The 14,927-nt window shown below is 39.2% G+C and overlaps 1 protein-coding gene across 4 annotated transcripts in view; it reads left to right on the forward strand.

Annotated features, from left to right (window-relative positions):
- ZFAT (zinc finger and AT-hook domain containing) overlaps positions 1 to 4,811 on the forward strand; it is a 128,067-nt gene extending 123,256 nt beyond the window's left edge. For all 4 annotated transcript variants that reach the window (XM_027645752.1, XM_027645751.1, XM_027645755.1 and 1 more), the window contains one exon: positions 2,348 to 4,811. In XM_027645752.1, coding sequence (XP_027501553.1) covers positions 2,348 to 2,587 — 240 coding nt within the window. In that variant the 3' untranslated portion in view covers positions 2,588 to 4,811. The remainder of the gene's footprint in view (positions 1 to 2,347) is intronic.
- Positions 4,812 to 14,927: the final 10,116 nt, after the last annotated feature.

The following is a 14,927-nucleotide window of genomic DNA, read 5'->3' on the forward strand; positions in this document are numbered from 1 at the left end:
AGGACTTAAGGTTTCTTTAGTAATTACGAAAAAAAAGAAGGGGGTGCATTAGGAGGAACAAGAGAAGAAAGTTTACTGTGCTATGGTTTTTTTCATGACTTAGCTCCTTGCATTTTGAGGAGGGGCTCAAGCTTCCATTTGTGAGGGGTATGTAAGGGGTGAGAGAGTGACTTCTGATGTGGGCAGATAGTGATAGGACAAGGATGAACACTTTTAAACTGAAGAGGAGAGATTTAGGTTAGGTGTCAGGAATAAATCCTTTACTCAGAGAGTAGTGAGGCACTGGAACAGGTTGCCTGGAGAAGTTGTGGATGCCCCATCCCTGGGAGTGTTCAAGGCCAGGCTGGATGGGTTGGAAGATGCCCGTGGTAGAGGGGTTGGAACTAGATGATATTTAAGTTCCCTTCCAATCCAAACCATTCTATGATTAGATGACTCTTTGATTCTATGATACCTGTATTTTACAACAACATAAATTGGTATTCTGAGAGTAGTTGCAAATTCTATTGTGTCAAGAGAAGCATCACCTAATTGTGTAGGTTGTTGAGCTTGAACTTTCCAGAAGCAGTTTAAACTGTCAAATAAAATGTTCAGATATGCTTGGTAAAAGAAACAGAACGTGAAAAGGACTTTATGCTGTTCCTGTGTTTTTATCCCTGTAATCTGAATCCTGTGCAACAAAGCCAGAGTCAGTATCAGCAGGTATGATTGTGCTATTGCATTAAGGTTGATGACAATGACCAGGTTCCCTTTAGATGTTAAATCTTCCACCAGATAATATCCACATATATTTCATCAATATATTACAGCCATACTGACTTAGGGACCTCTGAATAATTTAAAACCTGAACGTATTCATTATTGTTCAAGAGAAAGCTTTCTATAGCCTGATGAATTGAGTGAGAGTTCAAAGCGATATGAAGTCCTGAGGGGTTTGTGTGTCTCTGAAATCTTCTTCAACTGACAGATATTTTAAATACAAAATAAAAAAATTAAAAGCAAAGTCACTGTATAACAAAAGGAATGGGTACTCTGGGCAAAAATTGAGTGAACAGAGAGCATCAGGAAAATCAAACATATAGGGCTGCTTTTTCTCCTTGCTGGTCTCTAAGGGATCAAACTGATCCTTGGAATCTCTGCTGTAGTTCTTCCCTTCTGTTCCCACTCCCCTCTTAAACAACATTAATCTTAATTATATTTTCTTGAACTTGATTGTTCTACTGCTACTGTTTACTTTCGAGTCACCATCTAACTAAAAAAAAATTGACCCTTTCTAATTTGCATAATTTAGATTCCACACTTTGTAGAATCTACCATGTTTGACCTGTTCTTTTTAAGGTCACTTACAAGTTCAGTGCTGCAGGACCACACTGAGATCCAGTGAACTGAATTATAGAATCCCAGAATGGTTTGGGATGGAAGGGACCTTAAAGATCGTCTCATTCCAACCTTTGCAGGGGCACCTTCCACTAACAAATGCCTTCGTATACTGAAAAATTGCTGTTCTATTCTCTCCTCAAAAGTAGATTATTTTACCACTAACACTTGAGAGAATGCATTTCCTCCACAAGACTTACAGTTTTGTGATATTTTTATACTCCCCTGGAATACTTTCCATGGGAATTTTACATGGATCTGGTAGAGAATTAAGATTTGTTCTTGAATTCTGATGCTTACTGTATTTCAATACTTGACAGGCAGCTGTATGAACTCTCTAAAATCCCAGACTGAATGGTGTTGCTTTTTTTCATTTTGACAAGAAGCAAAATGTTCAGTAAAATTTCTGTTATTTTCAATTGCTTCTGTCACTCTCCTTTCGATAATGTATGTATTGCTGTCTCACAAACAGTAGGCCTTAGGAATCTATTTCAGTAATATTTACATTTCACATTTTTCCAATGAAAGTTTGTTAAGGTTTACAGTGAAATTTTAATACTTCTATGAGACCTGATTAACTAGGGAAAAAAAGAAATGGGTACAGTTTTTTTGTGTGGTTTTGTATGGATTCTCATCTCAGTGCTACTAGAGTTGTTTGACTTCAGATTTATTTAAATAGGAGCAGTTTTGAATGAACGACTGCTGAGAGATTAAAGCTCTCTGCAAAGACTGACGTTCCTGGAACTTCACATCTCTCTGTGCATTTAACTTAGATACTGTGTTACTGCTTTCATTATTCTGCCTTGCTATACACTCATTAATCAAAAATGAACACATTTTCTGTAAAACCGACATTTTCTTTCAAAACTAGGTGATCGCTAATTCGTGTGCTGTATTTCCATTAATCATCACAATACCTGGTACTTACTGGAAAGGTGAAATTTCTGTAACCTCTCAAACTTCTCCTTAGGTAAAAGAAGAGGAGCAATCAGCCAATCACACCTTGATGATTCAAGAGACACTGCAGCAGGCGTCAGTGGAGCTGTCTGAGCAGCATCACCTGGTGGTCTCATCAGATGAAGTGGAGGGGATTGAGACAGTGACTGTCTATACACAGGGTGGAGAGGCTTCTGAATTCATTGTTTATGTTCAGGAGGCTGTGCAGCCTGTGGAGGAACAAACTGTGGAACAATCAGTGCAGGAGCTCTAGAGAATAGCGATCAAAGGAGATGGCTACTTGATTTGTAAAAAAGTTTGGGTTTTTTTTTCCCAAACAAAAGCAATCAAGCTGATGGATTTTAATCTGTGAAGTGATCTAACTAGTTGGATTGTATGAGTAACTTAGACATCATGTGCAAAAAACCTCCTCAGACTTTTTTCTTTTCTAAAAAATGGTCATATTTTGAGGAAAAAGTATTCTTCCCTTTCTCAGAAGATCTTTCACTTGATTCCTGTAAATCCTCACAAATATCCTCTATTCAAAACTGTGGTATCCCATGATAATAAAAATCCATAAAGGTAGCTAGAATGTATAGAAAAGCCCATACATCCCATTTTGTACACCCTTAATATGTGCTTGACTTGACTGGAAGCAAAATTGTTTTTTCTTTAAATTAAAAGGGCCTCTTATTTCTGAGTACATGCTTAGGAAGTGTCTGCGAAGTTGTGGTTCTAACCCAAACAAAAGTTCAAGACTTTAATTAGAAACGTACCACAGATGGACTGTAGTTGGTGCTTGTGAGGTGATCCTTTGAGTTTGAGAGGTATTTAAAGCCATATGTGAAAATTCTGGGTGCCAGTAGGATGACTGTTATTTAGATATTTGAATGATGGTAACTCTTTCCATCCCACTGAGTAAGTACCTGTCCTGTAGCATAAATTGAAACCAAATCTGTCAAATTAAGGAAATATTCTGTTATTTTTAAGAAAAAAAATATATTCAAAAGATTTGTAAATGCTATAAGAGATGTATGTTCATATGTTTTAAACAGACGTGCTTGTAAATATGATTGTGTGAAAAAAAATTGTACAAAAAACTTAAGTAAATATTGACAAGAATCTAGATATTCTTAATTATGCATGTATATAGTTCCAGGTTTTTCTTCATGAATCTTGAATTGTTTCTGGCTTAATATTTTTAAATTTGAGCTATAAAAGTTATTAATAACAAAATTGTCATGTTTTCTTCTAGTGCTCTAATTTATTAAGTGCTGGTTTCCTTTTCACAGCTAAGTAAAAACATGCTGGTTTACGCTGACTGTGACAAATTATTCCTGTAGTTAGTAGTGTTTAATCAAGAAAGTGGCACCACGAAGTTCAGGCAGACTTTTCTATGTGATTGAACTTATTTCTGGATGTTCTGGGTAGAAAAGTGGAGAAAAGCTTTTTACTAAGTGGATATAATGCAGTGAGTTGGTTGTCTGCCTCTTCTGGCTCTGCTGGGTTCTCTCAATGCTGAACAAAATCAGTGGTTGCTTCTCACTTAACCGTGGTGATAGGGAATTTAAATTTGTTCATGGAAAAGAACTGAGAGTTGTTTGGCTGTGATGGCAACTGTGTGTCCTCAGGTTTAGTCTTGAAAGTGCACTAGAAGCCCCAGGGATATTAAGGTTGTAGGATGGAGACCTCACTGCCATTTTGTGTCGCTGACTGGAGCTGGTAAAAGTATCAGGATTAATTCCTTGTGTGTTCAGTATACTTGACATTTGTAACATCATAGAAACTGATGCACAAAATGCATCAACTTGATTAATCTGCATAAGAAACCTTGGTTTTGTTATTAGTGGTTGAAATTCACTGTTGATTTGCAAGAATAATGCTTTCTGTTATCTAGAAGAGAAGAAAGAGATATCAAACACTTAGAATTTATTGAATTATTCACAACCCACTTGCTGTTAAAACCACATTTGGAAGAGCATCCTGATCATATGTGGTAATAGTGATGATCTTAACATAAAACCTCTCTGAATCAGTTCAGCAATATATTGTGTTATTGCCTGACTGGGGGAGGGACAGAAAAGTATTTTACTATGCATCACTCCAGAATTCTTAAGTAGATTATTTCAAATAGACCGAGCAATTCTGTCTATGAGAGGTGTGTCTGTTTGGAGGAAGGGGTTTGTTTTAATTCCAATGTTTCATGGCCATACATACCTATGTAATTTAAGGCTTTATTTATGGTTAATGAGTTATATCACATTTTCCTGTGCTAAAGCGTGAACACTTGTGTGAATTTTCTACATGCTTTTAATTTTATTATTTTAAAAGTAGTTTTCAACTGAGGTCTTTTCTGAAGTTCCTTTTTTTTTACCCAGCTCTGCTTGGAAATGCAATGGTTGGAAACAGATGAGGTGTAAGTCAGGAAGCCGTGTTAAGTAATGCACATTGATTTCTTGCCTACTTAATTAATACATTTTCTTCCTTCAAGAATATTACGTCTGTAGTGCTGTTGAGGAGATAAGAGCTTCCTCTGTAATATAAACCATTGTACTTTAGAAAATGAATGTCCAAAGATTGGTGTTTTTTTCAGAAGCGTAAAGAAAACAGAGAGCTTTGTTTATCGTAGGCATTTGTTTTGAGAGGCCTTGACTGTTCAGGTTGTCTTTTGTCTGGATTTGGAATCACCATAAAGGTAAGAGTTAAATGATTTGCTTGGCAGGCTCTGCTTCTGTTATGATCTAACAGCACAAATTGTTTTCACTGTAGATGCAACTCCTTTTATCCATTTAATCTTTTCTGAGGGTTAAGTGACCTTTTCAGATCAGGACAGACAAGCAGTAACAGTTTTAAGTTAGTCAAGTAGCTCCTTTTTCTGAAGATTATACATTCTTCCCACACACTAGGAATATTCATTAGCATTTACTACACTATGATCTTCTGTTTTTTCCGTTCTGTGACACCTGAGGAGTATCCTGCCTTTAGGCTAATGCTTGGCAAATGTTACTCTTTAAAAGCTTGTGCATGCATAAACTAAGTAACTGATGGTCTGCACAGCTAAGAACACATCAAATGTTCTGGGTAGCGTGTGGAGCACAGAAGGGCTTTTGGAATCGGGCAAAGACTTAGAAAAACGGGAAAAGGAAACTGCAAATAATTTTAGTGGCAGCAGATTCCTAGGTAATGGAAGCTAAGGTTGTGTTGCTTGAAGCTGACTCTTTCAAAAGATCTCAAAGAAATTAGGAACACTAGTTGTGGAAGGACCTCATGTTGCAGAATGGTGGAGGCATCTGTACACAAAGGGGAGAACTCAGACCTCACAGGGCACAAGGCACGGGAGAGGGAAATGGAGGTTTCAGAATTTTTTGCGTACCTGATTTATTATATCCACAGAGAATAATTTCTGTTTCCTGAGTAGAGAAGAAAAGAGGACCTGCCTTTCTTTCTGATGTAGTTTGGTTTCTGGGCTGGTTGTGGTTCCTCTTGATCCCAGCACCATTTCTCAATAGTAGTGATTTTAACCAGCCATTGTATCATCTTAACTTATGTTAAGCACTAACAGGTTTTGTACTGGATCTGTATTTATCTGCAAAATCCATGGGATGAAGAATAGAAAGGAACTGCATGCTTTGCTGTTTTACCTCAAATTTTAGGTTGCATGGAATTGCAGCTAGAGACAAGAGTACTACAGAGATGATAATGTTAGAACAATTATTCCTACTATACTAAGGAATTACACTCCTTGAATGTATATGCTTGAAATTAATGCTTTTAATGGCATGTTTTCCAACAAGATTACAGAAGTAACACTGCTGCAAGTCTGAGATTTTTAAAACATTTTAATATTTTAATTCTTCTGAAGTTATACAGTTCTTAGTCCGCACTGCCATATGGAATATGGCACTTCATCCATTTGATCTTAATAAAGGAAAAGAAAAATGGTTTCACATTCCAGTAAATTTTCTAACAATGTGGACATGTGTTTTACAAATTTAAAAAGATCAAACCAAACTCAAAACATAAAAAAAACCCCTCCTGCATCTCAAGAATGAGCAGTACAGTTAGCACAGTAGAGAAGGGAAGCAAGTAGCAGAAATCATGTTGTGAAATATTGAGATGTTCAGGTAAATGTTTTAGGATCCAAGTGGGCAGAAGATTTGGCATGTGAAGGAACCTTTTGGAGCTGTGTTCAGCTTGCATGATCAGAACTTGATTTTTGGCTTGAACTCTTCATGCCTGCCTGTGAAGGAGGCTGATCATGAGCTGCTTCAGATTGCAGAAGCTTCAGTGAAGTCAATGAAGGTGTGAAAATTGACCCAATGAGGAAGTATTAATTTCCTGAAAATCAAACTCTTGGGATAAAAGTGTACTGACTATTTGAGACTGACCACTTAGGGAGAACTTTTTTCCAAAGTCACACGTAATCTTTTACAGAGGAGAATTACCAACCATTCTTAAGAGACTGCAGGACTGTATTTTCTTGTCTTGGTTACATGTAGAGTTGGATTTCTGTAAGAGCAGTAAGGTTCAACTGAGGACTCTGCTACTAGTACTGAATTGAAAATACTGTATTTTTTTATTTTTTCCATTCTTTTGACTTGAAAATAATATTGACAGTTATCAGAGCTCACGTAGTAGAGCTGAATGAAACAGATGGTGTACACAAATACATAGTTTATGGATTATTATAGTTAGTTTTGTGGTAGGGATTTTTTTTACACCAGATTACAATTTTTGCTTTTTGTAGGTATGTTTGAGCTGCATCTGAAAGTTTGAACAGGGAATGACACGAGCTCATTTGCAGATAGCATCATTAGCAAAAATTTTGTTTGTTTTGGTAATGCTGGTACTGCAGTCTTTGCTCATAAGGCACTAAACTGCAGATGTTCTTTTCCCTTTTGTAATGCAGTGACAGTGAGGTTACTGAGTGGTACTGCACGTGGCTTGACAGCTTCTCAATTTGCATTCCAGTTTCCCATCATTATCAGACATAATTTCCATCAATAGTAGCACTAGTCCATTTGTCTTTTTTTCTTCCTTGAAATGAGGGCAACTTTTAGTCTGGGAGGACTTTCATGTTGAATCAGTCACAGAGAATTATTTTGGCACATCCTGAGAGTATCAAACTTGCTATTATGACATAAATATGCAGTATCATATTCATCTCTGCTGTAATTCCACAGGGTACAGGTGATTGATTAAGGTGATCACTCATGTGTTCCTGTTCTCAACTTGCCCGTTTTGGGTTTTAAGTGATCAAAAGCAATGCCACACATTTCAAAGGACAGTGCAATTTACAGAGCCCTCACGTGTTCCTAACAAAATAATCTGTGCAAGTCCATTATGTTGTCCCTGTCAACCTTCAAGAAGGTTGATGCAGAAAAAGGAAACCATCATGTGTTTCTGTCTTGATAAATACTAATGGACAAAAATGCTCTGTTTGTGAACTAATTCCTTGGATTTGAACAATCAGAATTGAGTTCTGCTTTGTCCAGGACTGGAAACTCCTGTACAAAGCACATCCCAGTGCAAACTCACTGTCCCAGAATGACTTTTTCTTTCTCAGGAAAGACTGCTGGAGCCCAGTCTGATCACCTTTCTTCAGATTAACCAGCAAAATCTTTCAGAGTACAGAACGCATTGATGCTTATGTGAATGACTTGCCACATTGATAAAAAAGGTATTAGCTGTGGTCACAGACTCAACCCTCAGTTACAGTGGAGCTGAAGTTCAACATAAGAAAGAGATTACTGCAGCTGTAACAGCACCTGGCCAGCAAGTGACTCCAGCTAGTGAGGATATTCTTGCTGTGATAGTGCTGTGGGCAGGAGGGTACTGCAGATGAAGAGTTCAAGAGTTACTTGCTTTTTTCAGTGCAGCTACCTATTTTCCTCTCTCTGCTCTCTGAAGTTTAAGGTGACTATATAAACATTAAATTAATTTTGAAGCCCTTTTTATGGAAGAAAGAGATGGCAATAGTTGTCCTAGTTTCAAAAAACAACATTCTCCTATGTGCATACCAAATCTGGATACTGTCTGGGCACAACCCAGTGCAATGTGCTCTAGGTGTGCTCTAGGTGTGCTCCCTGCTGGAGCAGGGAGGTTGGACCAGGTGACCCACTGTGGTCCTTTCCAACCTTGCCCATTCTGGGATTCTGTGAAAGTGTCTTGTGTACCCTTTATTTAAGGATGTCACCAGAGGAGAATGAGCAGAGCTTAGTGTGATACAAAACCATGGAACGATGAGATTGTCATAAAGGAAAAAAAAATATTAGGCCAAAAAACAGGATTAATATCCTGTTGGGTAGAACTATTAGGCCAAATAACATGATTAACATCCTGCTAGGGAGAACTACTAGCTTGGAAAGTAGTGCCTAGTGGCAGGAGCTCCTCTTCTTGAATTACTCTATTAATAATTACACTGAGTTAAACATAGCCAGACATTGAGAATGAGCATGGTGAGAAAAACAGGGCAGCTGACCTCCAACGTTTCTCTTACACCTCAGATTTCTGAGCATTTAATGACAGCAAAGGAGACCAAAATGACAAAAGACCTTTATTATATTCAGAGCCACACCTGACAAGGATGTTTGTCAGAGCTCACTCTGAAGGAATTGATGGGATAGGCATTTGTGGGATGTTAAGTAAGAGCAAAATTGTCACTTACATTTTCTTATTCTTGTGTCACTTATTCTTCATGAAAAGTTCAGTGCAAGGCTTGAAGTGAGTAGTGGCTGCCAGTAAAACAGAAAAACAAACATTTCTGACAGTGCAAAAAATGACCTTTTTATTCATTATTAAAATATTTTTTTACAGGCTTGTTTGCTAAAAGTGGAAGAAGAGAGGAATTAAAGTGAATATGTTACACAATGCTCTTCCTGATTTCTGAAATGTTGCAAATGTTTCTGGAAAGCAGAAATAACTATCAGCCTAGGTAAATTAAAAGGTATCCAAAGGTCTTTGCTGTTTTGGAATGAAAGCAAACAATGGGAATTTATAGAGCAGGCCTTGTTACAGGTTCTTCTTCAGTTCAAGGAATGTTATCTTCTGGAAAATTAGATCATTTTGTGTTGGGCACCCAAATGAAATACACTGTAAATGTATTTTACAGGAGCACAAAGATAAATGAGAATGAGACCATAGGAGCTACCTCATGGGCAATATTGTTTATGGGCTAGCAGTTAAATAAAGGACAAAATATCACAGTGGATTACAGAACCAGTCAATGTTTTTACACTTTGTTTGGAAATGGTTCCCCTTTTGGATTAGCCTTGATAGCATTTATTTTGCTACTACCATTAGGAGTGAAAATAATTGCTGGGAGCTGAAAGCTAGATGGGCCTTGGGTATTAAAAGTAGAGTATGGACTCTTTTAGTGCTAGATAGCTTGTTCAAATCCATATTAAAATAGTAGTAATCAAGTATTCCTTTCATTTAATGGTAAGTGAATGAGTTAAAGAGTTCATATCCAATATAGGACAGAGAGGGTCCTAACCAAAAATTCTCTGTGGAGTTGTTTCGTGATACCTCTTCCCCCTTGGTCAAAGGGCAGTCAGTTTATCCAGCAGGAACAACCATCCTTCACTTGCCAGAGTTTACCCAAGCAGTGACATTCTGCTTAGAGTTTGGGTTTAGCTATTTGGGTTGCATTTCAAATTTTAAATAATTGCATATGAAGCCTTGTCTATTTAGAGTGCAGTCCCACTAGTGTGGAGATTCTTTCCATTTCTGTTCAGGTCATTCCCATGCCTTGGGTGTTGACTTAAAACTCCTGGATGCTACCACAGCACAAGAGCTTTTTACTGCCATAGTACTTGCAAGTTCTTATGGCATAATTGCACTGTTTTGTGGGATCAGAACACTTGAAACGACAAAAATTATTCACTGAAGTGCTGGAGAGATGTCCGCTTTTGAACCTAGATTGCGTGGTCCTCAGGTGCTGCTGTATCCATTTGCTAGTGTTGACTCAATAGCTTTGCCAGCAGAACAGGTATATTGGGTCTGCATGGCCAAATTTTGGTGGGGGAGGGGAGTGGTGGTAAAACTGTGGCTTCTGTGAGAACCTGCCAGAAGCTTCTCCATATCCAACAGAGCCAGTGCCAGCCAGCTCCAGTACAGACATGCTGGTGGCCCGGTCTGTGCCCATCAGAAATGATGGTGACTCCTCTGTGATAATGTATGTAAGAAGGGGGAAAAAAAGTTTTTGTGCAGAAGTTATTGCAGCCAGAGAAGAGCAGAGTGAGAATATGTAAGAGAAACCTCTCTACAAGCACCAAGGTAAGTGCAGAAGGAGGGGCAGGAGATGCCAGAGCAGAGACTCCCCTGCAGCCCGTGGTGCAGATCATGGTGGGGCAGCTGTGCCCCTGCAGCCCATGGAGGTCCATGGGGGAGCAGAGATCCACCTGCAAACCATTGAAGAGTCCACATGGGAGCAGATGAATGCCTGAAGGAGTCTGTAACCCCATGGGAAGCCTGTGCTGGAGCAGGTTCCTGGAACTGTGGCCCTGTGGATAGAGGAGCCCAGGCTGGAGCAGGTTTGATGTCAGACTTGTGATCCTGTGGGGGACCCTTATAGGAGCAGTTTGGGAAGAACTGCGTCCCTTAGTAGGACTCACAGAGAAGTGTGTGGAGGGCTGTGTCCTGTTGGAGGGACCCCATGCTGGAGCAGGGGTGGAGGAGGAAGCAGCAGCAGGGACAACGTGATTGGGAAGGAGACAGAACCTAGGAAGGAGAGAGGGGTGGGGGGGAAAGGAGTTCTTAAGATTTGGTTTTCTTCTCATTACGCTTCTCTGATTCGATTGGTAATAAATTCAGTTAATTTCCCCAAGTTGGGTCTGTTTTGCCCATGCCAATAACTGGTAAGTGATCTCTCCATGTCCTTAACTCATGAGCTTTTCGTAGTATTTTCTCTCCCCTGTCCAGCTGAGGAGGGGAGTGACAAAGCAGCTTTGGGGGGCAGCTGGTGTCCAGCCAGTGTCAAACCAGCACAACAGCTCATGTAGGACCTTTGTAATATACTCCAAGGAAACTGTAACATGAACTTAATCCCTTACATTTCCCTTGAAGTATGTTGGAGAGGTTCACCCAAGCCCTCTGCTCACAGAGGGCAAACTCAAGGAGGCAGCTGATCATGAGCATTTTGGGCACTTCACTGATACCAAACAATATGGAATACAGCTTTGGAAGAGGGCACAGGGGTGACAGGATAAAACTTACACTGGTATGGCTAATGCTGGAACTATCGTGATTCTATATTTTAGTTTTGTATTACTTTAATATGTTTATTTAGAATAAATAAACATATTTGCCTGAATAGATTTTTTTTTCCTGGCAAAAGTTCTTTGTTCACATAACAGCATCTTCAGTAGAAATATGGCACACTGTAGTTCCCTGTCTCTCTACCTCCCTAAGGTGTGTTTAAACCAAAAACATGAACAAAGCTGTAGATGGTGTACTTTAGCCACTCTCATGCTTTAATTTTTCTGGGCCAGAATGGAAAAAAACCCAAACCAACAAACCAAACCAACGAGCTTACGGAAAATTTAGATTTGTGTGTAATTTAGCAGAAAATAAAGACACTGCTACAGTGATTGTTTTATGCTTTTTGAAGATTAGTCTAATACTATTTCAATTTTACTTTTCCTGAAACTGTACTACAACTTCCAGCTTTCCATTGGTGCTCTTAACTACAGAGCCTCTCCAGAGCCTTGTCTGAAGTGAGGAAAACAAGGGAAGCAGGTAGAACTGAAAGTTTTGTGTCAAGTCGCTGTTGCTTTTTAGTGAACTTAATATTTATTTAGTCTTACAGGGAGTCAGCATGGAGTCCATTCCTGGTATTCTATACTAAGGAGGATGCACTATGTGCAAAGTTTGTTAGGTTTTTGAGGCTTGTTTGTTTGTTCATTTTGCTTTTTTAACCATCACCTTAAAAACTGTTACTCCAGAAGGCCAAGTGTTAACACAAGGTATGACAAGAATGAATAAAAAGGAAATATTCTACCATATTCTGGAGTTAATAAAGACCTTTTTATTTTACTTTTAGTTTGTAATAGATCAGAATTAAGTTCACTAGTTGTAGTAGGTAGCATAAAATCAGAACAAAAATCCTTGCCCCAAAGATCTTTCAATAGGTGGGATTGACATGAGTTCTTAAAATACAGAGATTACATGTGTGTAATGGAGAATTAGAGTAGGGGACCTGTAAATCTGACAAAGCCAAGAGAAGCCAGGTGACCTTCTGTTGTCTTTCCTCTAGAAAAATGTAAGAAAGTTTCAGAAAAGCCTACAGGCAGGTGGAGCGAAACATGTTTAGATTGGATATTAATTAGGAATTAATTCTTCAGTGAAAGGGTAACCAAGCCTCAGAACAGACTGCCCAAGGAAGTGTTGGAATCACCATCCCTGGAAGTGTTCAAAAAACATGTAAATGTGGCACTTAAGGACATGTTTCAGTGATGACCTGGCAGTGGTGGATTAATGATCTTAAAAGTCTTTTCCCACCTTATGATTCTATGGGGAATCCAGGAAGAAAGCCCATAGGGGTCTTAACTGACATTCCTCTCCGCTGTGCCTTTGTATCTTCATGCAGTGCAGCCCAGAGATGTAGCCATACCTAATTGTGTGGATCTGTAGCTCTGTGAACAAGGGAGGACCTGGAGCTTCTTGAATGATGTTTCCTTGGCTGGTGAGTGGAAGCACAAAAGGAGAGACACTGGCTGAGTGATCGTAACATGATTTCAGTTATGCTGTTTTTCAAACAATTACAGTTTTGGTTGGTATTCTCATCATGGAAATCTACATAGGACCAACTTTGACTATCTGTAGATACATAAAATCAGTGTATTTTGTCATATAGCTGCTGTCTAGCCTCTAATGGTAGACTTCAAGGAGTCTACCCTACCAAGGCAGCAGTGTGACACCAAGGCAAGTGAAAACACATCTTTCAAAACCATGTGTGAGGGATATTCTTGAAAAGTCTGATTTGGTAGTATTGCAAGGGAGAAGTATGTCTGTCTTGAATTAACAATATGTTTAGCAGCAAAATTCTGTATTTATAATTTTATATAGGGAAGCCACTGGGTCTTCTTTCCTCCTGCCCACAGCTCAGAGCAACAAAAGTGTTTTATCTTAGGCTACGAACTACAGGTTTGACTTTCTTCTCTCTTTTCACAGCCTCATTCAGCAGCCATTATCCTCTGTACTTTATACTTAAGTTGATTCACAAAGACTTGAAGGCATGGAATGCTGCAAGGCATCAGTAAGGTTTCTAGGCTAGATGTCAGGATGTCCCACATCACAGCTCAACATAAAACCAGATTGTCCTTTAATTTCATATTTCCCAGTTGAGCCAAGATCCGTCTGAATTGGGCATTCATGGTTATTCCCTCGTTCTGTATATTCAGAAGAATGCCTTGACACTCTTGCTCTGCCCTCAGGTCCCTTGATGCTCCTTTCTTATGCTGAATGCTTAGGTTCGTCTATTTTCCAACCGCTGTTCAAGGCAGTTTGCCTCATCCACATACTCAGAATTGTGACAGGGTTCTGTGTGTTAAGGGATTTTGCTTGTTCTGAGACAATAGATCCTGCTTATAAAACAGGAGGCACCAAGACACGGATACTGTGTGATTTACTGCAAACCCAAATCATTTCACTGAGTCTGACACCACAAGGGTATATGAATTTGTGTTTAAATCACCCTCCCAGTGATTTAGAAGGACTAGTTAAGTACTTGATTTAGAAACTAATAATTGAGCCTATGTGAGCTGGCAATTATGCATGCAGTAATTGAATCTGCTAGGAGCATGTATCATGAAAATGGGAACCAATGGGATTATACCACTTCTCAGGAGGTTTTAGAGACTGAGAGGAACAGCAAGTATGGCTAAAAACAAAATTAGCTGTGCATATGTAGAGATTATAAAGCATCAGCAGACAAACATTAGAACTAGTTCTCCAGTGCTAATGGTTGGGAACTTATTGCCACTAAATGAGCATCCAACTGCACGTGGATGGAGATGGGAGCTGTGTCACTCTGCTCCTGACATGCAGGTGGCTGGGGGGCTCTTGCAATATCTGAAATATGAGAAAAAGCTACTGTAAAAAGATGCAGATACTCAGGGCTTGCTGAAGAGTTGCACCACTGTTTCTTAGCATCCAAAAGTCAAGTTTTATTTGCATAAACCAGAGTTTTGGAGCAGCTCTCCAGACAGGTAACAGCCCATGGAGACCCCAGTGTTCTGTGGTGTCTTTGAATCTAGTGCCCTTGTGAGGATTTTTGCATTTGTAGTGCTGTAGGCAGGAGATGAACTTCTAAGAAGTCAGTCCCCAGAAAGAAGTGGTTTGAAACTTTCACCAGTAACATGTAGCTCATCCTGACAGAAATACATAACTACCCATGAAGCATTTCTCCCTCGATGTAACTCTCTCTTATATTTGGTTACACAAAACTCATTAAGCTGTCTGTAATAAGGTCATCTGCTGACTGCAAACAGTCTCACGGTCCTTCTGAGTTATTCTTACCATCCTTTGTCATTGCACCTGTTGGAACAAGTCCACAAAGATGATCAGAGGGCTGGAGCACCTCTCCAATGAAGATGGGCGGAGAGAATTGGGAT

Source organism: Corapipo altera, unplaced genomic scaffold (genome assembly GCF_003945725.1).
Source record: "Corapipo altera isolate COAL_440 unplaced genomic scaffold, ASM394572v1 51, whole genome shotgun sequence".
Classification (NCBI taxonomy): Eukaryota; Metazoa; Chordata; class Aves; order Passeriformes; family Pipridae; genus Corapipo; species Corapipo altera.